This window comes from Pelophylax lessonae (genome assembly GCF_965119305.1).
Source record: "Pelophylax lessonae genome assembly, chromosome: 3".
NCBI classification, from domain to species: Eukaryota; Metazoa; Chordata; class Amphibia; order Anura; family Ranidae; genus Pelophylax; species Pelophylax lessonae.
This window is the reverse complement of record NC_138770.1, coordinates 366,154,688-366,178,491: the sequence shown is the minus strand read 5'-3', so window position 1 is coordinate 366,178,491 and position 23,804 is coordinate 366,154,688. Positions and strand designations below refer to the sequence as shown.

The 23,804-nt window shown below is 42.8% G+C and overlaps 1 protein-coding gene across 1 annotated transcript in view; it reads right to left on the bottom strand.

Annotated features, from left to right (window-relative positions):
* Positions 1-1,084: 1,084 nt before the first annotated feature.
* ORC3 (origin recognition complex subunit 3) overlaps positions 1,085-23,804 on the bottom strand; it is a 248,159-nt gene continuing 225,439 nt past the window's right edge. The window contains exons 19-20 of the mRNA XM_082252390.1: positions 19,396-19,469; positions 1,085-1,282 (exon numbers count right to left, since the gene is read on the bottom strand). Of these exons, the coding sequence (XP_082108516.1) occupies positions 1,177-1,282; positions 19,396-19,469 (180 nt within the window). The 3' untranslated portion in view covers positions 1,085-1,176. The remainder of the gene's footprint in view (positions 1,283-19,395; positions 19,470-23,804) is intronic.

Below are 23,804 nucleotides of genomic sequence, written 5' to 3'. Positions count from 1 at the left end.
TTAGGCTCGGTTCACATATATGCGATGCGGGAAGGCTGCGAATTCGCAGCCTTTTCCCGCATCGCACACGCACCCCCGGCAGTTCACACTGCCATATGCGATACGCTGGGGGTGTCAATGTAATCTTAACGACACCCCCAGTTTGATCGCATATCGCAGTGCGATCGTGCAGTTCGCACAGGATCGGATCGCACAAGTGTGAACCGCTGTGCGATCCGATCCTGATGCGGCAGCAAAAATGCCTCCTGTGCGTGTTTGCTGCGGGTGCGATGCGAATTTAGCCATACAAACTGTATGGCTAAACTCGCACCGCACAGCTGATCGCATGTAATGTCGGAGCAGTGCGCTCCGACATTACATGCGAACCCCGCACACGCAGAAGTGTGAACCGGGGCACAAACTGTATGGCTAAACTCGCACCGCACAGCTGATCGCATGTAATGTCGGAGCAGTGCGCTCCGACATTACATGCGAACCCCGCACACGCAGAAGTGTGAACCGGGGCTTAAACTAAACATTATTTAGGCTCACATCTACTGTCACAGGAGCTACAGCCCAACTCCAAACAATTTTTTTTATAGACCTTTTAACCCCTGCATAGTGTTTACCTCTGACACCAATTTTTAGTCCATTATGGTCCACTGTAAGCTGGGTTTGGCTATATGGAACAGGATCTATGACAGACACCAGTTCATTGTAGTGTCTCCACCCTTTGCTTTGATATTCACAAAGCACAGCCTGTGATGATGCAGCAAAGCACAGTTCTACAGCGGACTATACATATATACAAAAAAAAAAAAAAATAATTAATAACTAAATGGTATATGATAAGGATAAGTGAATTTCTTGTTTTGATACATGCATATTTCATGCAATAAAAGCTGTCTGCTTTTCTACTCTAATGCCAAAAATAAAAGGTGCCAATTCTGAGAAACTAAATTGTATACAAGCTGCTAGAAACCCCATTAAAATACTCAGCATATACAGTTTGATAGAAGCTGTATAAACTGGAAATGCATAACTTTTTAAATAACAATTGAGCATGAAGCCAAAAATAATCATAACAGCACAATGATAGTACATTTTATTTGGCATGTGGCACCAGAGCAAAACAATATATGTTAACAAAATGCAAATATTCTTTACTTTCAAGAAAAATGATACAACCCTTAGGTGTTAACATCCACCCCATGTCAAACGTGCCACATGATCCGTCTTCTGTTTTGAGGGCTTTATGAAGCCTAGGAGTTCCAACTCAGAGACTGCCCTGATAAAACGAGCGCTGGGAAAAAAAAAATCTGTTAAGGAAATTTTTTTCTCTTCAGCTAATCTGTTCTAAATTCACTATTTCATATGACCTAATAACATATTATAGAGTAAATTGTTGATTTATTTAGCGCACTTCAATACCTTCCAGGGCTATGTGAAGATTTATATATAAATATAAAAAATACTATACACCTATATACTGTAAATCTTTACATCAAGGCACAAAGGGCTTTTTATCAACCTAAAATTGCTGATACACTGGGAAATTTGTTGTTGCTGCTGAAGGATTATTCTTTAAAAAAAGAGCTTGGTGCAGGGAGGTTGGGAAGGGTGCAGACAAGGGGTGGTTCTAAGAGATGGGTAGGGGGCAGAGACAAGGGTGACCCAGAGGTGAGGGTGGAGAGTACTTGAACTCAATCCTGAGATTTATATATATATATATATATATATATATATATATATATATTTATTTTATTTTTTTCTCAGGGTTGGGTTCAAGTACTTTCCATATATACAGTCAGGTCCATAAATATTGGGACATCGACACAATTCTAATCTTTTTAGCTCTATACACCACCAAAATGGATTTGAAATGAAACAAACAAGATGTGCTTTAACTGCAGACTTTCGGCTTTAATGTGAGGGTATTTACATCCAAATCAGATGAAAGGTGTAGGAATTACAACAGTTTGTATATGTGCCTCCCACTTTTTAAGGGACCAAAAGTAATGGGACAATTAGCTGCTAAGCTGTTCCATGGCCAGGTGTGTGTTATTCCCTCTATATCCCATTTACAAGGAGCAGATAAAAGTTCCAGAGTTCATTTCAAGTGTGCTATTTGCATTTTGAATCTGTTGCTGTCAACTCTCAATATGAGATCCAAAGAGCTGTCATTATCAGTGAAGCAAGCCATCATTAGGCTGAAAAAACAAACCCAACCCATCAGAGAGATAGCAAAAACATTAGGTGTGGCCAAATCAACTGTTTGGAACATCCTTAAAAAGAAAGAATGCACCGGTGAGCTCAGCAACACCAAAAGACCCGGAAGACCACAGAAAACAACTGTGGTAGATGACCGAAGAATTCTTTCCCTGGTGAAGAAAACACCCTTCACAACAGTTGGCGAGATCAAGAACACTCCCCAGGAGGTAGGTGTATGTGCATCAAACTCAACATTCAAGAGAAGACTTCACCAGAGTGAATACAGAGGGTTCACCACAGGATGTAAACCATTGGTGAGCCTCAAAAACAGGAAGGCCAGATCAGAGTTTGCCAAACAACATCTAAAAAAGCCTTCACAATTCTGGAACAACATCCTATGGACAGATGAGAACAAGATCAACTTGTACAAGAGTGATGGGAAGAGAAGAGTATGGAGAAGGAAATGAACAGAACATGATCCAAAGCATACCACCTCGTCAGTGAAGCATGGTGGTGGTAGTGTCATGGCGTGGGCATGTATGGCTGCCAATGGAACTGGTTCTCTTGTATTTATTGATGATGTGACTGCTGACAAAAGCAGCAGGATGAATTCTGAAGTGTTTTGGGCAATATTATCTGCTCATATTCAGCCAAATGCTTCAGAACTCATTGGACGGCGCTTCACAGTGCAGATGGACAATGAAACGAAGCATACTGCGAAAGCAACCAGAGAGTTTTTTAAGGGAAAGTGGAATGTTATGCAATGGCCAAGTCAATCACCTGACCTGAATCCGATTGAGCATTCATTTCACTTGCTGAAGACAAAACTGAAGGGAAAATGCTCCAAGAACAAGCAGGAACTGAAGACAGTTGCAATAGAGGCCTGGCAGAGCATCACCAGGGATGAAACCCAGCGTCTGATGATTTCTATGCATTTCAGACTGCAAGCTGTAATTGACTTCTGTAAGAATATTTAATAATAAATATCTTGCGCTCGTACTTAATTGTGTCAGAATATTTATACTGCTCTGAATATAGCAGTGTATTTATTTATGGTTAATAAGCAAAGATCTATGTGAAAGGAGAGTCTCCACTTATGCCACAAATCAATTTGTCGTGAATTCTTTTTAATTGATTAATTTCTTTTTAAAAGCATATACCAATCTTAGTGAGTACAGTCTACAGTATGGAATATATATAAAGATATTTATTCTCAAGACATGCAAACACGATATATGATCAAACAAGCAGTGACACAAAAATATAACTCTACATAAAATACTAACTTCAAACAATCAATGCAATGTGATGTTTAGCTCAATAATGAAAGTGAAACTGAAACAAAGTGAAAGTAAAACGAAAGCAAGATTAAAGTAAGATTACCATTTCTTCCCAGGTATAGCATAAGCCATAAATAAATGTTCTATATAAACAGACTACAATGGTCTGCGCAATGCATAGCCGAAAGTCACTCACTGCAGATGAGTGAGAATAAGCCATGCAAAACGGAAGACTTAAAATTGCAAATAATGCACTAAATCTGATATTAATAAAAATGTATAAAAACAAAAATCAGCTTTTTAGAAAAAAATCTACTATAGCTTATACGGCTGGGATTGTAATCTTATTACCCTTAAATATGCAATATAAAACATATAAGGAAGGAATAAACAATTGTTGAATAAAATCAAATAATACAGCAAGGTATAATTACCACAATTAAGATGGCCGCTAGCTTCAAATGGGCGTTACCAGAGTCCTAAGATGGATGCCTTTCTTAAGATGGTGGATTCCCTTCAAGTTTCAGATGAATGATGGACAAATTGAGTATGTCTGGATGAGTCTATCGAGGAATGTAATAGCGTGTGTGGTGTAAGTGTATTGTCTGATGGGCAGTGTAATGTGTGTCTCTCTCATCTGGGTTGGTCTTTTATATGGTAAGAACAAAGAGCTATAAAAATTACCATAAGTAAAACCCAGAGGGATGAAACATTATCCCAATTGGTCGGGATATTCTATACCTAAACTGGTGAGGTCAGAGACACACCTCTTTTGATAATTAACCCAATACCTTGGATAATAAAGTTAAATGATGATTTCTCTATATGTAAGAGTAATCATAAAACACATATAAAACTTTGTCCAAACTCCCAGTACATACATAAATATCCATCTGTATCTCCATCATCCACATTGGCAAGTAATGCCATTTCAATAATTATATTATTTAACACAATATAATATTTTTATATGGGAATATCTAAAATTATCTCAAGACTGCACCTGGTATTTTGTCTCCAGAGGGCAGTATCGTACCGTTCATTAGATTTTGTATTTAACATAATTAAAACATTTTGTTATCTGATGACCTATTGACCTCTAGCTAGTGAATAGCCATTACTTATTTGGATTGTGACATAACTGTCAGGCATCTAGTCTAGGTTTGGAAGATCTATAGTGTCATAAAAACTTACACCAGACCTACACACAAACTTCTCTGAAATGAGGTAATTAGTGACAAGATACACATGTCTTTACACTTATTAGAAAAATAATTCTAAGTAAGATTACTACTTCAAGAATATAAACCCAAAATGTGATATAATATTCCTAAATATATATGTATATGCCTTACATAATATAATGACATAATTATGGCTAATATCTTCTCACATATAATAATATACCTTTAAAAAAACTTATAAAGTTCTAATTTTAAAATGTCTGATGAAAAACACTGAGCCATTGTCTATTGTTAAATACTTATAGACAGACTGGCACTACCATCCCCTTAACATCTGTTATCTGATGGAGATGTCAACGTATCACCTTATTTATGACAAAAGAAAATAGAAATGTCTGCTGAAATTATAAGACCCTATTGTTGAAATTCTATGCTCTCTTGTAAGCTTGTAAGAGACATTTTGTTTAACAAGTATATATGAACTTTGTTTGACCTTAAAAAAAAAATGGAAGCCATGCCATTCAGAATCTCTTATGCATAATATGAAATACATGGCTTTTAAAATCATTTTTATTCTATTAGTTAATTACCTATTATTATTTGAATCAATTACCCCCAATAATCCCGTCACTTCAAAGGATTTGCAACCAAGTATTAAAAAGTGAAAGTTTTATTTATGATTGTTAATCTGTCCCATTACTTTTGGTCCCTTAAAAAGTGGGAGGCACATATACAAACTGTTGTAATTCCTACACCGTTCACCTGTTTGGATGTAAATACCCTCAAATTAAAGCTGAAAGTCTGCAGTTAAAGCACATCTTGTTTGTTTCATTTGAAATCCATCGTGGTGGTGTATATAGCCAAAAAGATTAGAATTGTGTCGATGTCCCAATATTTATGGACCTGACTGTGTGTATATATATATATATATATATATATATATATATATATATATATATATATATATATATATATATATATATATATATATATATATATATATATATATATATATATATATATATATGCACACACACACCTGAAGGCAGTCTCATACATCTGCCCCAAAATGGCTTGTTTTAAACAAGTATTCTTATTTGGTAAGGTAAATGATGCGCAGTGAACTGTGGAGAACATTTTGACATCATTCACGGACCATAGCAAACGGAAATCTTGTTTACATGAAACACTTTGGCCAGAAATGTATTTTAATCAGGAAGACTGTGCAGGAAGTAGTGCAAACATACAGATTATGAACATGCAAGCATTTACAAGTATTTATCAGCAAGCAGTAAATGAGTGTAAATTTATCCTCAAAATTCAAAATATAAACACTGAAGTCATTCCAAGGTCCTCCCTTATCAGCTCACACCTGCTCTGTGTTTACATTACAGATGAGGAAGCTGAAAAGCTGCCATGTCACTAATGGGAGGTAAGGGGGGAGATGGGAAACTAATGACATAAAACGTAACGCCACTTTTGTTGAGAAAAAAAACATTCCCCCCTGGGTGATCTCTGTACTTTACAAGGATTTTAACAAACTTTGTTGCAGATTCCTACCTTTTGTTATTCTGAAGAAATCCCTGTGTGTTTCTCATGTATGAAAGTGAATGTATTGGGAGTGGTTTCATAATTATCAATTAGCTGTGCAGCTACAGAGCACTAATGAGAAAAACTGCTGGGCCTGCATCCCTTTAGACGTGTTCCTATTGGGAGTATCTCACCAATTTTTGTTGCAGGGGATGCCTGAAATCTGACTTAGACAGACTTCTAGGAAAATTGGTGAACCAATCACACAAGCAGGAAATTATGTTTCTGGGGGGTGTTCTGAACATATTCTGTACGTACTGCAGATTGAAAAGGAAAGGTAATTTTTAATAACATTCAATTACAATATGACTTGTGTCGCAATTGTACACACTATATTATATTATTTTCCCCACAATAGTGATAGTGGAGTTACCCTTAATTTCAGTGCTTCTGTTGTGAATGGTCCACAGTGCCTTCAACTACTGAGGAATATTCAGCATATTTTGAGCGGTAATAAACCAAAAAATCCAATAAATCACAGCTCATCAATTCTTAGATGCTTTAGCTGCATTCCTTTATTTTCATCTGGCGATCCAGTAAGTAAGTGTGTTCATTTTAACTTAATTTAAATTGCAGCTCCACCCAAAAGGGGAATTTCCACTTTAAGGCCTCCTCTCCAGCTCCTGTTTGTGAAATTGAGCTTTTGGGGAGGAGAAGGTTTTTTTTCATAGTTACCCACTACCACTTCCTCCCCCCTCCCGCCCAAAGTTTTCTGGGACGCGACAGGTCCCAGAAGACTCCGGGACCAGTCACAAAGCGCAGCGCTGCTCACGCATGCGCAGTGGGTGAAGCCGCGAGCTGTCACAGCTGAGTGCCTATAGTGCAGATGCTGGCACTGGCAAGGGAGGAAGCAGGGAGAACGTGACTGGGGTGAGCACACCTCTGGATCATGGGACAGGTGAGTGGCTGTTTATTAAAAGTCAGCAGCTACAGTTTTTGTAGCTGCTGACTTAATTTTCACTTCGGGGACTGGAGCTCCGCTTTAACAGACCAAGCTGTCCAGACGAAGTAGCAGAGTGTTAAGAAAACCCATTTACCACTGACAGGGGTGCCTACAATGGTGAGATTTTATTCATTTATGTAAATCCTAGCAGCACTAGGATCGTCAATTCAAATCCCAACCATGGCACTAACTTTCAGGTTCTCCCTGTGCCTGCATGGGTTTTCTCTGGGTACTCCGGTTTTCTCCTTTTTATAGCAGGTTATTTGGCTAGAGTCTAAATTGGCCCTAGTATGTGTATGTATGAATGTGAGTTTAGGGGCCTTAGATTTTAAACTCCTTGAGGGGAGGACTTATGTGAATGTATAACATAAATATCTAAAGTGCAACGTGGGGGGCGTGTCCAAGATGGCCACCGGAGCGGACGCTAAGTAGGAGAGCTCCGTGTGGATCGCCGCTGCTTACCTGGTCCCTGCACTTACCGACCTTCCTAAGCTGCTCTTCCGACCCGTGCTGTGGCGGTGGATGTGATGCGCCGCAGCTCCCGCTCCTCTCACCATCCGAAGTCCGGTAAATCCTCCGCTGCTGCTGTCCCGAGGGCCCTTCCCGCCATGCGATCCAACATGGCGTCCCAGACGGATGGTGCGGACCCGACCCAGCGCGACTCGGAGCAGTTCACGGCCCTGATGCTGGCTATAACTACTTGCCAAGCCACCCTAACGGGTAAGATAGACTCGATCCAGTCCGACATCGGTCTCCTGCGGAGGGACATGGACAAGTTCCGCACCCGCGTGTCAGAGGTTGAGCGCCGGGTGGGGGAGGCGGAGGACACTATCCATGAGCACACAGGTGTTCTCCACACCCTGAAAGTCAAGGTGAAATCTCTCGAATCCAGGGCAGAGGATGCGGAGAATCGGAATAGGAGGAATAATCTCCGGGTGGTCGGCCTGCCTGAGGGGGCTGAGGGTCCTGACCCTGCGTCTTTCACTGAACGCCTGCTGCGCTCCCTCCTTCCCCAGGCACAGTTCTCCCCATTTTTTGTGGTGGAGAGGGCGCACAGAATGCCTGCAGCCCGTGGGCCCCCGGGGTCCCCACCACGCACATTTATCTTCCGCCTTCTCAACTTTCGCGACAGGGATCTGGTCCTGCGGGAAGCTCGGAAGTTGGAGTCCCTACACTTTGAGGCAGCTAAGTTAATGATCTTCCCTGACTACTCTGTGGACACGCAAAGGCTCCGCCGCTCCTTTGACCATGTCAAGCTGGACCTTCGTAACAGGAAGATAAAATACAGTATGCTTTTTCCCGCTCGGCTGCGGGTGCAGGATGGGGAATCGGTCCGGTTCTTTACTTCGCCAGATGAGGCCTCGCGCTGGATTGAAACCCTCCCGTGGACCTGAGTCGTCTATCCTGGCCCACCTGCCTTCTACTTATTTGGATGACCTAAGATAGTTTGGTTGAGCCCTGGAGCTTAATTTTTCTCCCCCCCTTTATTTTTTCTCCCGGACTATGACTATCTGCCCTGTTGGCCCTCTTGCTGATGCCTTCCAAGCCTGTCTTTTGATATACTGCTGTGGGGCCTTGGAACTTGTGTTACTGGATTTACTTTTCGTGGTTGTTACTCCTTCTGACGTTGTCTGCAATCAAGCTTTGTGCCCCCGGACTCTTCCGGGTGATTCGCTATCCTGCAGGGACAGTGAGTCCGTGATTTTTCCATTCTACATGGCGATCCACGTTGGGGCCTGGACTCTGGAACTTGGCCTTACATCACCCTTTGGGGTGCCACTGTTCACTCCCCTGTATGGCAGTTGCCATCCTGGTTTGGGGCTTTAAAACGCACCCATGTTCGGGGGGTTGCGTGGGGTGGGGGGTGGGGTTTGTTTTGCCTGTTTTTTCTGTTGGGGTTTACTGTACCGTCCCCCTTTCTTTTGTGGGTTCCTTTTATACAACGATGGTCTTCTGGGCTGCTCCTGCTGTTTTGGGGCTGCCCTTTACTAATGCTTTTGTCCTATGGTGCTGTGTCCCTTACCCTTTCCTCCTTCCTGACTGATCCTGGGGTATGGGTGGAGATCCAGACCCCCTTGTGCTGCCCTTTCCTGTTGCTATGGCCCCCCTAGTCATTGTGTCCTGGAATGTCCGGGGCCTTAACTCCAAATTTAAACGTTCACTTATGTTTGATTACCTGAAGAAATACCGCCCGCATATCTGTATCCTCCAGGAAACCCACCTGGTGGGCAGCAGACTCCTTGCGCTTAAGAAACCATGGGTGGGCTCCCATTACCACTCTACGTACTCCGCCTACTCGAGGGGTGTGAGTATTCTTATCCACAAGTCCCTCCATTTTGTATTACTGGATCTCCACCTTGACCCAGGGGGGTAGATATGTTGTACTGCATGCTATGTGTGATAGACTTGAAATGGTTATTGCGGGGATCTACAATCCCCCCCCCCCGGCAGCTATGTCTCTTCTCCACACGCTGACCCCGATCCTAGCTCAATACCCTTCTGCCCTTGTACTGTTGGCCGGTGACTTTAATATGCCCCCGATCCCCTCGGTGGACAGGATGAGAGGCGACCCAGCCGAGGACTCCCCACTTTCCCGGTGGGCGGAGGTTTTTGGCCTCTGGGACGTCTGGCGGTGGAAGCACCCCCATGAGCGGCAGTTTACTTGCCACTCTGCCACTTATGCTACACTCTCCCGTATTGACCTCATGCTGGCCAGTAATCCCCTCCTAGCACTCACCCTTGAGGCCTTTCGGACCATGCTCCTGTGCTCCTGAGGCTCGGCACGGACACGTCTCCGGGGCTTTGCCTTTGGCGGCTGTCTCGGTTTTGGGTCACGGATGAGAGGGTGGCTCCAAGGGTGACGTCTGAACTCCTGGATTTCTGGGTTCACAACAAGGGCACCGCAGACTCGGCCACGACCTGGGATGCATTTAAGGCCTATGCTAGGGGCCAGTACCAACTACTTCTAGGGACGGCCCGTAAAGAATCCTCTCTGGAGCTGGAGGACCTGGAGTCCAAGGCCAAGAGACAGGAAGCGGAGTATGTGGCTACCGGTGATAAAGAGGTTTATGGTGCACTGACGATGACCTATAGGGAAATAACCCTCCTCCGGACTGTTTCCTGCAAAAAAATTGGTGCTCTCCCAAACGCAGCGTATTTTTGAACAAGGGGAGCGAACGGGCAGGTTGCTGGCATGGCTCTCCAGGGAACGCTCGACCACTGCCCATATAGCTCGCATTAGAGGAGATGACGGCTCTGTCTGCTCAGACCCTGCTAGAATCAACGACCAATTTGCTAGTTTTTATGCCCGACTTTACGCCTCCAGAGTGGACTATACTGATGCTGACTTAGACTCCTTTCTTTCCCTAGTTGACTTCCCTGAGTTGTCTACAGAGGCGGCGAGACGCTTGGAGGCCCCCTTTACTTTGAAAGAGGTCAAGACTGTGATAGGCTCCCTGCAGACGTGTAAGACTCCCGGCCCTGACGGGCTCCCATCTGAGTTCTTTAAGGCTAATGAAGATGTCCTCTTAACCCACTTCCATGGCCTGGTGAATGAGGTGGCTAAATTGGGCGCCCTCCCCCAGTCCATGGCCCAGGCGGTGATCGTGGTGGTGCCCAAGCCCGGCAAAGATCCTGAATTGTGTGGGTCTTATAGACCAATCTCTCTGCTTAATGTTGATGCCAAGATCTTTGCTAAACTCCTTGCTAATCGCCTGAACTCTGTGATTTTGTCCCTGGTCCACGGCGATCAAACGGGCTTCATGCCGGGTAAGGGCACTGACATCAATCTCCGCCGCCTCTTCACCAATTTGGCATATATAGGCGACTCTGAGTCCCCGGGTCTTGTGGCTTCCTTGGATGCGGAGAAGGCCTTTGATTCTGTGGAATGGGGCTTTCTCTGGCGGGTGCTCAGGCGTTTCGGGGTGGGTACCGTGTTTATTTCCTGGATTCAGCTCTTATACAACAAACCTATGGCCCGGGTGCGGACGAATGGTATTCTTTCGCCCCCCTTTGAGTTGAGTAGGGGAACCCGACAGGGGTGCCCACTCTTCCCCCTCCCTGTTTGCTTTGGTGTTGGAAACCCTGGCTATTCTGATAAGGTCCCTCCCCGCTGTTGCGGGGATCCCGGTGGGCCCCTTGATGGAAAAGATCTCCCTTTATGCGGACGACACTTTACTCTACCTCCCTGATGCGGGGGACTCTCTTGCTGCGGCCCTTGAGATTATAGATAGGTTTGGTAGATTCTCGGGAGTCCAGGTTAATTGGAACAAATCCCTGCTTTTCTCGCTGTCGCCAACGCCGCCACCCTCTCCACCCTCCCTGCCGTTGTCCTGGGTTCCGAGGTTTCGTTACCTAGGGATTGAGGTGCAGAGAGACCTCTCCTCTTTCTTGTCGGACAATCTATACCCTTTGCTCCAACAACTTATACTTCGGTGTCAGGCCTGGAAGACGCTCCCGCTCTCCCCTGTGGGTAGAATTAACCTTATTAAGATGACCTTTCTCCCTAAGTTTCTGTATATTTTCCGGAATACCCCGGTCCCCATTCCCCTGTCTTTCTTTCGTAGATTGGATACGGTCCTTTCAGCCTTTATTTGGTCCGGTTCTGTCCCCCGGATAGCGAGAAGTACGCTACAACTCCCGCTTTCACAGGGGGGGCTGGCGTTGCCCTCGTTTCGTCAGTACTACTGGGCGGCGGTCTTGGTGACGGTGCGATGGTGGTTTGCTCAATCTCGTTCCAATCCGTCGGTTAACCTCGAGGCGACCATCCTGGGATCGTACGCGGCGCTCAGTAACCTGGTCTACAGAGGCCCCAAGGCACACCCCAACGTGACTGTCCCAATGCATACCACGGTTCTGGTCTGGAAGCAGGTGTCAGAGGCGGTATCGGATGCTGGGGATGTCTCCCCCCATGCCCCTCTCTGGGGGAACCCTCGTCTCCCTCATTTCTACTCAATTCCTGATCCGGCTCTTTGGGCCGGTTATGGAATCAAGAAACTGGAACATATTATGCCAGGGGGTGACCTACGTTCATTTGATGAGCTTAGGTCTGCCTTTGCACTCCCCTCATCTATGTTTTTCCGTTATCTTCAGCTTAGACACGCGTACTCTAGCCAATTTTCCACTCCGCCCCAGGTGGCTCCACACACGGTTGAACGGTTTCTCATTACCAAGAATGCAGATAGATTGCTTTCCTCCATCTACCTTAGGATCTCGACTCATGACCCTGTGGCCCTGACCAGACTATTTGACGCCTGGCGGGGGGACATCCCTTCCTTGACGGTGGATGACTGGGAGGAAGGCCTGGGGAACTATATTCCGCTGGTCATCTCCGCAAGAGACCGGTACACACAACTCCGCTTCCTTCATAGAGTTTACTATACCCCGCAAAAGTTGGCCCGGATTTACCCCGATAGGTCTGACCGTTGCCCCAAATGCCAAAACGCTCTGGGCTCCTTTATACATGTGGTTTGGTCTTGCCCATTGATCCAGGACTTCTGGAGGGTGGTTGCGAGGGAGTTGTCTACAATAACGACCCTGGATGTCCCACTAGACCCCAAGCTTTTCCTCTTGGGTGTGGCTGATGGCCTCCCTGCAGGGAAAAACGCTAAACTTCTGATTTTTTACGCTTCTTTTTACGCCAGGAAGACTTTGCTTGCCAACTGGAGGAAGTCTGATCCTCCTACCGTGTCCCAATGGCGGAAGGTAGTGGATGCGGTTCTTCCCCTGTATAGACTAACCTATATGTCCAGGAAGTGCCCCGCTAAGTTTGATAAAATATGGGGACCATGGCTGGGTCGCTAGGCCTCTCCCCTACTGCTTGCTGGTGGCGAGGCTTCGGCCTCCGCGCTTTCACCCCACTCTTTCTCTGGCCCCCCTCTTCCCCTCCCCCCCTCCCCTCCCTTCCCTCTCCCCTTCCCCCCCCCCTCTCCTCTTTTCCTGTTTCTTACCCTTTCTCCTTTTTCCCAGATCCCCTTGACATGTCCTTTTCAGGTTTTCTCACTGTCGCCCCTCATTGTTTGTTCTTCCCCCCCCCCTCCACTTTCTTACAGCTACCTCAATCTCAGCACTGTGACATGTGTAGTATGCACTATTGTTGTCTATATTATCTGCTATGGTTCAATCGACTGCTTAAGTATCTCGCTTCTAGTTCTTTTTGATACTGTAATCCCCAAGTTTGTGTTCTGTTTATGTTTGGATGTACCTTGTTCTGTATGTCCTTTGTTTTTGCACATAAATAAAAACTTTTCTGTTAAAAAAAAAAAAAGTGCAACGTAAATTGATGTTGGAGAATTGGGAATATACAGTATGTACCATTTTTAAAGAAAAAACATGAGTGAGCAGTCAAAACACATTTCTTTTTTTTTACGGGATTCAAATTCAACTGTAGGTCAGGGCTTGACAAATTTGCCTGAAATCTAGGAGCCAGCTAAAAAAGTTAGTAGCCAGTTTTTTTTTTTTTTTTTTAAACTAACAACCAAGCTTTATTTAATAAAACGGATAGAACCTCACTCTCCTCTATAGCGCAATTGGATGGAAACAGACTGTCTGTCTCTTTCCATCTGATGCCATCTGATCCGATCCACGGGATGGATAGAAAATAGAACCACCATCCGTCTGTTTTTGGCAGACAGGATCAGATGGCGGCAGATTACTGCTCCATAGAGGAGAATGAAGGGTCCGATCAGGTCTGCCTGAAAAACTGACAGGCGGACCTGTTCAGACAGCCTGTGTGAAAGGGGCCTTTGGCTGTGGCACGGTGATGAGGGAAAAAAAAAAGATTATATATATATATATATATATATATATATATATATATATATATATATATAATCATTTTTTTTTTAATAAGAATTGAAAAAAAAAAAAAAAGAAAATTTTTTTTTTTTTTTTTTTTTAAATTTAAAAAATAAATTAATAATAACCCCACTCCCTGTCCACTTACCTTTAAGCAAATGTAACTGGACAGAGATATGAAGCCTGCAAAAACTTCCCTCTCCTCTCCTGTTTGGAAGGAGATGGAAAGGCATTGAGAACAGGCATTACTCCCGGCCACCACAAGAGGGCCCCAGTTCCCCAGCCTCTCTCATCTCACAGAAGGCGGCCGAAAAGCCGGGGCCTCAATTTTTGGCGCGGAAGTCCGTGCACTCGGGGAAGGAGGTGGGGGCGCAAAAGGGACAGGACACCTCCTGCAGGGCACCCCAGGCGCCAGGTCGCTAATTCTAGTCGCAAATGCGACCTGGCGCCCGGGGATTGTCGAGCCCTGCTGTAGGTCATAACAGAATGGCACAATCATAAAACAAAAGTAAACAAACGAAATAATCCCTGTTCAAATATTTGCATACCCTTAGTTCTTAATACTGTGTACTGCCCCCTTCAATGACTGCGTGCAGTGTTTTATAACAGTTGTCTATGAGGCCCCAAATTCTTGCATGTGGTATAGTTGCCCCTTCGTCTTGGCACAATGCCTCCAGGTCATGCAAAGTCTTTGGTCTCTCCTGCATGAACTGCACAATTGAGATCTCCCCACAGTCGCTCGATGATATTAAGGTCAGGATGGCTACTCTAGAGCCCTTACTTTTCTTATGCTGTAACCACTGAAGGGTCAACGTGGCCTTTTTCCTTAGGGTCATTGTCGTGCTGGAAAGTCAAAGAGCGTCCAGTGCACAGCTTTTGTGCAGAAGAATGCAAAGATTCCCCATGCCTTTAGAGCTCGCACACCCCCAAAACATCAGTGAGCCATCACCATGCTTTACAGTGGGGATGATAGTCTTGTTCACTATAGGCCTCATTGACCCCTGTCCAAAACATAATGTTTGAACTTTAAAGCTCTCGTCACTCCAGATTAAAGTGAGCCAGAAGCTCTGAGGCATGTCAAGGTGTTGTCAGACCTATTGTAACAGGGCTTATTTGTGGCATTGGCACAATAAAGGCTTCTTTCTGGCAACTGGACCATGCAGCTAATTTTTGTTCAAGTATCATCATATTGTGCTCCTTAAAACAACCACTTCGTCTTTTTTTCAGAGCAGCCTGTATTTCTCCTGCAGTTACCTGTGGATTTTTCTTTGTTTCAATTCTTCTGGCAGTTGTGGCTGCAATCTTTCTTGGTCTACCTGACCTTGGCTTGGTATCAAGAGATCCCTAAATTTTCCACTTTGAATATCTTTTTATATCCTTTTCCATAAAGTTCCATTACCTTGTTATGCAGGGCTTTTGACAGTTATGTTCTGCTCCCCATGGTTCAGTATCTAGCCTGCTCAGTGTATCCACGTGAGAGCAAACAAACTCATTGGCTATTTTTACACAGACACTAGTTAAAATTTAAAAAGCCACAGATGTGGGAAATTATCTTTTAACTGCCATTTTAACCTGTGTGTGTGTCCTTGTGTGTTTGTACCAAGGCCAAATATTCCATGTTATGTAAACTTTTGATAAGGGTCATTTGGGTGGTTTCTATTATCATTATGATTTCAAAAAAAGAGCCAAACAACTATGTAATAATAAATGGCTTCATATAATCACTATTCTTAAATAAAAGAAAATTACGTTTTTTTGGCATGATCAGTCATATTTTCAATATAAATCCTCCCTTGACAACGTCCTTTTTGACGAAATGCATCAAACTGATTACATTGGTTCTCACGTCACGCCACTGCATGACTCTGGGTCGGCAGCGGCTTCTTATGCGAGTTTAATCATTGGGGGGTTTTTTGCCTTGTTTTTACACTTGTAAATCCATGGAGAATAAAATGACTACACCAGGAGACAAACCTCTGGGCTCTTGGCAAGCTTTATTTCTCCATAGCTGATTACAAGAAGTGACCACCAGGAGCAAGTCATCATACAGTTCCCCATTGGTGTTCATTGGCATTCATGCATTTAGGCTGCTGTAATATTCCTGATGAGTGCTGAATTCACATGGTGTCAGTGACTGGATAGTTAGGTCTTGCTGTATCCGTTATACACTCAGGCGAATAGGTTGCTGTAATGGCAGCCTCCTGTTCTGGTGAGCTTTGAATCTGTCTAATGTCGGTGGTTGGCTGTTCCATTGTTAATGCTTTGCATAGCATTATCACTGGATTTCACCATCTTTGTCACTTTGCTATTGTGGGACTTTCTGGACTTTTGATACATAATTCATGATTGATCTTGCAATTTTCACTGGATAGCATTATATGATTTTGTATCTGATGCACATTTCCAGTGACATATTTTATTTATTTTTTATCTTCTTTTCATTCATATTTTCAATATCAATGTAAAAATGTCATGATTTCTGCAAGGGTATGCAAACTTTTGAGCATGACTAAGTACCCTCAATCAATAAAACCTTCATTCCAAAAAGAAAACACTGTTTTCTGTAACTGTTTATAAAGGGTTAGCTGGGGTTTAGTTTCAATTTGTTAGTCACGTCCATCTAAATCTGCTAGCCTAACACTAATACTGCTTTCTTCCAGAATGACAATGCTACTATCCAAAGGTTTCTGATTTTCTACTTCATCAAGAATGCAGACACCCTATGATAGCAAGTATGTTACTGACAGGATCACCAGGTAAAATAAAGGGCCTGAATATCACGAGCATCCTCTGTTGCGCACAAAGAGGTCTCCAGATTCTCTGGATATTTTGATGATATTATGTATTGAAGATGATGATATATTTAAAGTCTTTGCAATTTTACCTTGAGGAACAATGTTCTTTTTATACCTCGTGTTAATGACCTGTTGCCAACTAACCTAATTAGCTGAAAAATGTTCTTCAAGCTGTTTCTTGTTAGTACCCCATATTTTGCCAGCTTTTTGTCGCCGTGTCTCAACTTTTTGAGATGTGTTGCTGCCATCAATTTCCAAATGACCTTATTTTTTTTCTTGAAATTGTACATTTTCCCAATTTAACCACTTGACTTCCGGAAGATTTACCCCCCTTCATGACAAGATCGCTTTTTGCGATACAGCATTACGCTATTTTACCTGACAACTTAACTTGCCCGGTCATGCATTGATGTACCCAAATAAATTGTATGTCCTTTTTTCCCCACAGAGGGAGGTATTTGATCACCTCTGCAGTTTTTATTTTCTGCGCTATAAACAAAAAAGACCGACAATTGTAAAAAAAAAAAAAAAAAAAAATGTTTTACTTTTCGCTATAAAACATATCCAATAAAAAAAAAAATCAAATGTATTCATCAATTTAGGCTAACATGTATTCTGCTACTTCTTTTTGGTAAAAAAAAAATCCAAATAGGCGTATAGGGATTTGTTTGCACAAAAGTTATATAGTGTACAAACTATGGGATATATTTATGGGATTTCTATATTTTTTTTTTTTTTGTTTTTACTAGTAATGGTGACGGATCAGTGACTTTTAGCGGGACTGCAATATTACGGCGAACAAATCAGACACCAACGGACACTTTTGGGGGACAGTGACACTAATACAGTGATCAGTGCTAAAAAAATACATGTCACTGTACTAATGACACTGCCTGGGAAGGGATTACCTTCAGGAGCGATCAAAGGGTTAACTGTGTGCCCAGCCAGTGCTTGTGTACTGTGTGCTTTACAGGAACACAGGATCAATGTCCTCCCTACTGACAGAATAGCGATCTGCCTTGTTTACATAGGCAGATTGCCGTTCTGACTCTCTGTCTAATGATCCGCGGTACCAGCAGATCAGCTCCTGCTGTGTACAATCACAGCGCAAGCGGGTCGTCGGCAGCATGTAAGTTATATGGTCAGCAAGCAGTTAAACTTTTGATATGTTTTCTATTTTCGATTGTGAATAAAATATAGATATATGAGATTTGAAAATCATTGCATTCTTTTTTTAGACAGGGTCCCATTTTTTGGTAATTGGGGTTGTATTTATATAATTCTAGTGCAATCTCTCATGACTAAGCCGATAACTGGCAAAGGCTTTTAATGATCAAGTGACTATTTTGGGTACCAACAGTTTTTGCCATTTCATGGGCATGAACAATTTTTTAGGCTTGCCATTGGGTATCTTCTTTCTTGTTTTGCAAAACCTCATCTTTTATACTTCACAGAAAATAGGTACTATTTATGTTTGTGTGCACCTAAATTAGCCTAAGTGTATTTTTTTTATTAAAAATTTGCATTTGATAAACATGAGTGCTAATATCGTGACAAACAATTGTAACTACCACCATTTTATTCTCCAGGGTCTTTGCTTTCAGAAAAAATATACTGTTTAGAAAGTCAAACTAATTTTCAGGCCTAAAAAGTGCATTTTGACATGTGCGGTATGGGAATGCGTGCAAAGTCGCATGTCTTCCCGCACTGCACAAAAATGCTCTACCTTTTGCAGATGCACGTAGTGTCAATAATTCTTATCAGTACCCCCACGCATCTAGCAAATGCCCGCACGATCAAGCCCACAAAAACATACAACACTGCAGTATCATGCAATTTTAAACATTTTGATAGCACCTTTTTTGTGGTTTTCACACGCATAGTGCAACCCAAAAAAATTAAAGGTCTGGCCTACAAAGTGACATGTGGGACTGTGCAAAGAAGCACATGTTTCGATACACCTCCTGGTATAAACACAAGCCCTAAATCTCATTCCAAATCTCTTGAGATGCAGCCATACAGCTATGACGACGTAAGCACAAGAATGTACAGGCATACTCACATATTAGAAAGCTATTCAGAGGGCATTCAAGACAAAAAGGGTACACTTTCAGGGTACTGATTAGGTACAATAACACTTCTAGATATTTCCAACAGCATAGCTAATCTTCACTTTAATTGTTCAGTTCCATTTTAAGGTGCAATGAAATGGATCATACAAATTATAAGTAGAAGTTTAAAGGTCTTAGAAATGCACGAGTGGATCCTTAAGAATTAATCACTGAATATCTATTGTACATTTTGGCTACCATGGATACACTTCAATTGGACTTTGACTAGTTCTTTGTCATGTCTCTTTTAATATCCTCCACAGCTATGCCACTTTGAAACACAATATACTTTGCTTGTTCAGCCAAGACTACTCATGATTTATTAGATGTGACAGCCAATCTGGGAAAAGAGGATTTAAAGACTGAACATGTTCGTGTTATTAATGAGCCGAAAGAAATGCATCCAAATTTTGAGCAGAGGACAAGTCACCGCATGTGCAGCATTTCTACATGTTCAGCTGCTGCTTCCACATTCTATTTACCTTACTCGGGCAAACAAAAGGATACTGAGTCATTTCATCCACTGGCTGCAAGGAATCCGAGTCACTGTCATCATTAGTATTGACAACTGTTGCAAATGCCTGAAAAGACATGCATGAAAATAAATATCATGAAAAACAAGTTTATTACGTGAGGTTTTTAAGTATACCACAACAAAACACTATTAAAAGAACTCAGAATAGATGGCTAAGTACACATACAGTGCCTTGCGAAAGTATTCGGCCCCCTTGAACTTTGCGACCTTTTGCCACATTTTAGGCTTCAAACATAAAGATATAAAACTGTAATTTTTTGTGAAGAATCAACAAGTGGGACACAATCATGAAGTGGAACGAAATTTATTGGATATTTCAAACTTTGTTAACAAATAAAAAACTGAAAGATTGGCGTGCAAAATTATTCAGCCCCTTTACTTTCAGTGCAGCAAACTCTTTCCAGAAGTTCAGTGAGGATCTCTGAATGATCCAATGTTGACCTAAATGACTAATGATGATAAATAGAATCCACCTGTGTGTAATCAAGTCTCTGTATAAATGCACCTGCACTGTGATAGTCTCAGAGGCCCGTTTAGCGCAGAGAGCATCGTGAAGAACAAGGAACACACCAGGCAGGTCAGAGATACTGTTGTGGAGAAGTTTAAAGCCGGATTTGGATACAAAACGATTTCCCAAGCTTTAAACATCTCAAGGAGCACTGTGCAAGCGATAATATTGAAATGGAAGGAGTATCAGACCACTGCAAATCTACGAAGACCTGGCCGTCTCTCTAAACTTTCAGCTCATACAAGGAAAAGACTGCTCAGAGAAGCAGCCAAGAGGCCCATGATCACTCTGGATGAACCGCAGAGATCTACAGCTGAGGTGGGAGACTCTGTCCATTGGACAACAATCAGTCGTATGCTGAACAAATCTGGCCTTTATGGAAGAGTGGCAAGAAGAAAGCCATTTCTTAACCACTTCTGCACTGCTCACTAGAGCTCTACTGCTGCAAAGTGGCTCGATAACGTCTGGCGACATAGACCTACGTCACCAGACATTCCCCTCTCTCGGCGGCGTGCGTGCGCCGCCGGAGGCTCGCTCCCGCTGTATTCAGTCACAGCGGGAGTCGGGCCAGGGGAGGAGCGGCGGCGATCGCCGCTGCTCTTCCCCGATCATCGGGGAATCGAGTGTGGAGATCCGCCTGCTTGTGTAAACACAAGCGGGCGGATCTCCTAAGTGACAGGCAGGGTCAGATTGCAGGGTTCAGCATAGCTGAACCTGCGATCTGTCCTTGTGTCACATAGTCCCCTCCCCCCACACACGTCAGTAAGCACCAGGCATACATTAACCCCTTGATCACCAATAAAAATTAACCCCTTCCCTGCCAGTGTCATTTTTACAGTAACAGTGCATATTTATAATATATATGTGTGGGGGAGGGTGCGCTGATAGAGATGAGTTAAAGCCGCTACCAGTATTCAGTGCCAGATGAATGTGAATATTGATATGTATATAAGATAAGGTGCGCTAAAACAAAATAATGAATCCAACTTATTATTTGCAAACAAACAAAGGTTGGATAACAGGTGAATGGTATGTTTCAAAAAGTTCATAAACCATCAAACAGAAGTGTCCATATATGATAAAATCAAACAGGTGCTCCACAAAATGAATAAATGATTTCTTCAACTTCAGTGTGAAAACCCACCACCAGGTGAAATTCTTCCTTACCAGACGGAAATAAGGAGTGCACAAAATGTAACTAATGACCACCAAAAAACGTGCTTCCAAGCTCCAAGTGAACCATCCAAAATATTCCCTTACCAGATGGCAGATAATAAACGCTTTTAATTCCACTGGTCTCGACTACTACCTCCTCCGTATTCAGCCTACAGTAAGGTAAGTCTCAAATGGCAGGCAATGGGCACTTGTAGTTCCACTTGTATCCACTACCACTTCCTCTGTAACCAGCCTGTAGCAAGGTAAATCTCTGACACAAGGGCCAGTGGTTTCCAAGCGTGGGGTATAAAGGAATGAAGCGGCAGATAGTGTGATATCTTCTAGACAATTTATTTTAAAAAACAGTAATGCACTTACAGGAGATACATGGTCAATCAGCATAGATGGTATTGTGACGGAATTTTTTTAAGCTACGCTCGTGGCCGGCTGCAGCACGGACCGCGAGCTGTTATGTGTGACGGTTACGCCTCCTCACTGACGCGTTTCTTCCTATTGGACATAGGCTTGTGACGGTATCAGATTTTCATGCTGCGATTAATTGATTAAGGTTTTGCCACGGTATACGGTATTATCACGGTATTCTATTATTAAATTTAAATTATTAAATTTCCACCTCACTTCAATTTCATTGCTGAATTTAGGGACTTTGGTTCACTTTTGCACATTATTATATAGTCAGTCAGTACAGACTCTGTGAACCAGGCCTAAAATAGGTCATCAAGCAGTGTCTGGCCTAACTGGTGATAACTGGTCCTGGCGCTCGGCTCCGATCCGATGGCCTGGTCATTAAGAGGGCAAATCCTTGTGGTCAAGAAGTGGTTAAACCTGAAGGAGGTGTTGTTTATAAATTACTTTACTATTGCTTTAGGCCTGGTTCACATGTATGCGGGTTGGTGGTTCACATGTATGCAGGTTGGCGGTTCACATGTATGCAGGTTGGCGGTTCACATGTATGCGGGTTGGTGGTTCACATGTATGCAGGTTGGCGGTTCACATCTATGCAGGTTGGCGGTTCACATGTATGCAGGTTGGCGGTTCACATGTATGCGGGTTGGCGGCCCACATTTGCACAGGCATAGCAGCCCATTGATTTGAACGGGCTGCTATGCCCTCATTTTCCGCAGAAAAAAGGTGCATGCAGCATTTTTTTAAAATTCAGTGGCCTTGAAATCCATCCTGCTTTTGCACCATGCGACCAACCTGCAGTTCCTGCTCTGGCAAGCTTTCTGCATTTTTTGTATACGTGGGCACGGCATTTAAAAACAGTTTGCGTGTGCAGCAACGGCAGGTAAGTCGCATGGTGCAAAAGAAGGATAGATTTCATGGCCACTGCATTTTTTTAAATTCTGCATGCACCTTTTTTCAGCTGAAAACGCAGGCATAGCAGCTCAAGCCCATTTACATCAATGGGCTGCTATGCCTGTGCAAATGTGGGCCGCCAACCCGCATACATGTGAACCAGGCCTAAAGCAATAGTAAAGTCATTAATAGATAAAAACCCCGGTCCTCCTGCAGGTTTAACCAATTAATGACTTTACTATTGCTTTAGGCCTGGTTCACATGTATGCGGGTTGGGGGCCCACATTTGCACAGGCATAGCAGCCCATTGATGTGAATGGGCTTGAGCTGCTATGCCTGCGTTTTCAGCTGAAAAAAGGTGCATGCAGAATTTAAAAAAATGCAGTGGCCATGAAATCACAGATTCCTATCAATCCCAATGAAAACTAAAAGGGAGACACCGGAAGTGATGATTCACTAAAATTTCCTGTGTGTTTCAATCCCATTGCTAAATAAAAACATATTTCTTCCTAGAATTTGAACAAACATACTCATTAAAATCTAGAGGATTATGATGAAATCCATTAAAATGAAAGGTTAAAATTTATAAAATTATTAAAATATTTTTACACAAAGCTAAAACCTTTTAAAATGTTGAATAAAGAAGTGAAAGATACACTGGTATATATCAGCTGTTATTAATGTGAGCGTTGATGTCCCACTCTATATTGTGTCCTAGTGCATATTTATAGCACTGATTACTGTGGTAATGTCACTGGTACCCCCAAAAGTGTAAAAAATGTCAGTCAAGGGTCCGATCTGTCCGCCGCAATGTCGCAGCCCCGCAAAAAAAAAAAAAAAAAAATCGCAGATCGCCGCCATTACTCGTAAAAAAAAAAAAAAAACACCAAAAATGACGCAAATCTTTCCCTTAGTTAGTAAACGCAATAACTTTTTCGCAAACCAATCAAAATACGCTTATTGCGATTTTTTTTACCAAACATAGGTAGCAGAAAAAAAATTGGCCAAAAATTAAAAAATTTTTAGATTTTTACATTTTGGGGGGGAATTTCTTATAAAAAAGTGAAAAATATTGTTATTTTTTACGCAATTTTTTTTTTATAGCGCAAAAAGTAAAAAAATCGCACAGGTGATCAAATACCGCCAAAAGAAAGCTCTGTTTGTGGGAAAAAAAGGACGTAAATTTTGTTTGGGTATGGCGTCGCACGGCCGCGCAATTGTCAGTTAAATTCGCACAGTGCCGAATCGCAAAAAGTGACCCAGACGTAAGACAGCAAAATCCTCCTAAGGTAAAGTGGTTAAAGATATCCATAAAAAGTGTCGTTTAAGGTTTGCCACAAGCCACCTAGGAGACACACCAAACATGTGGAAGAAGGTGCTCTGGTCAGATGAAACCAA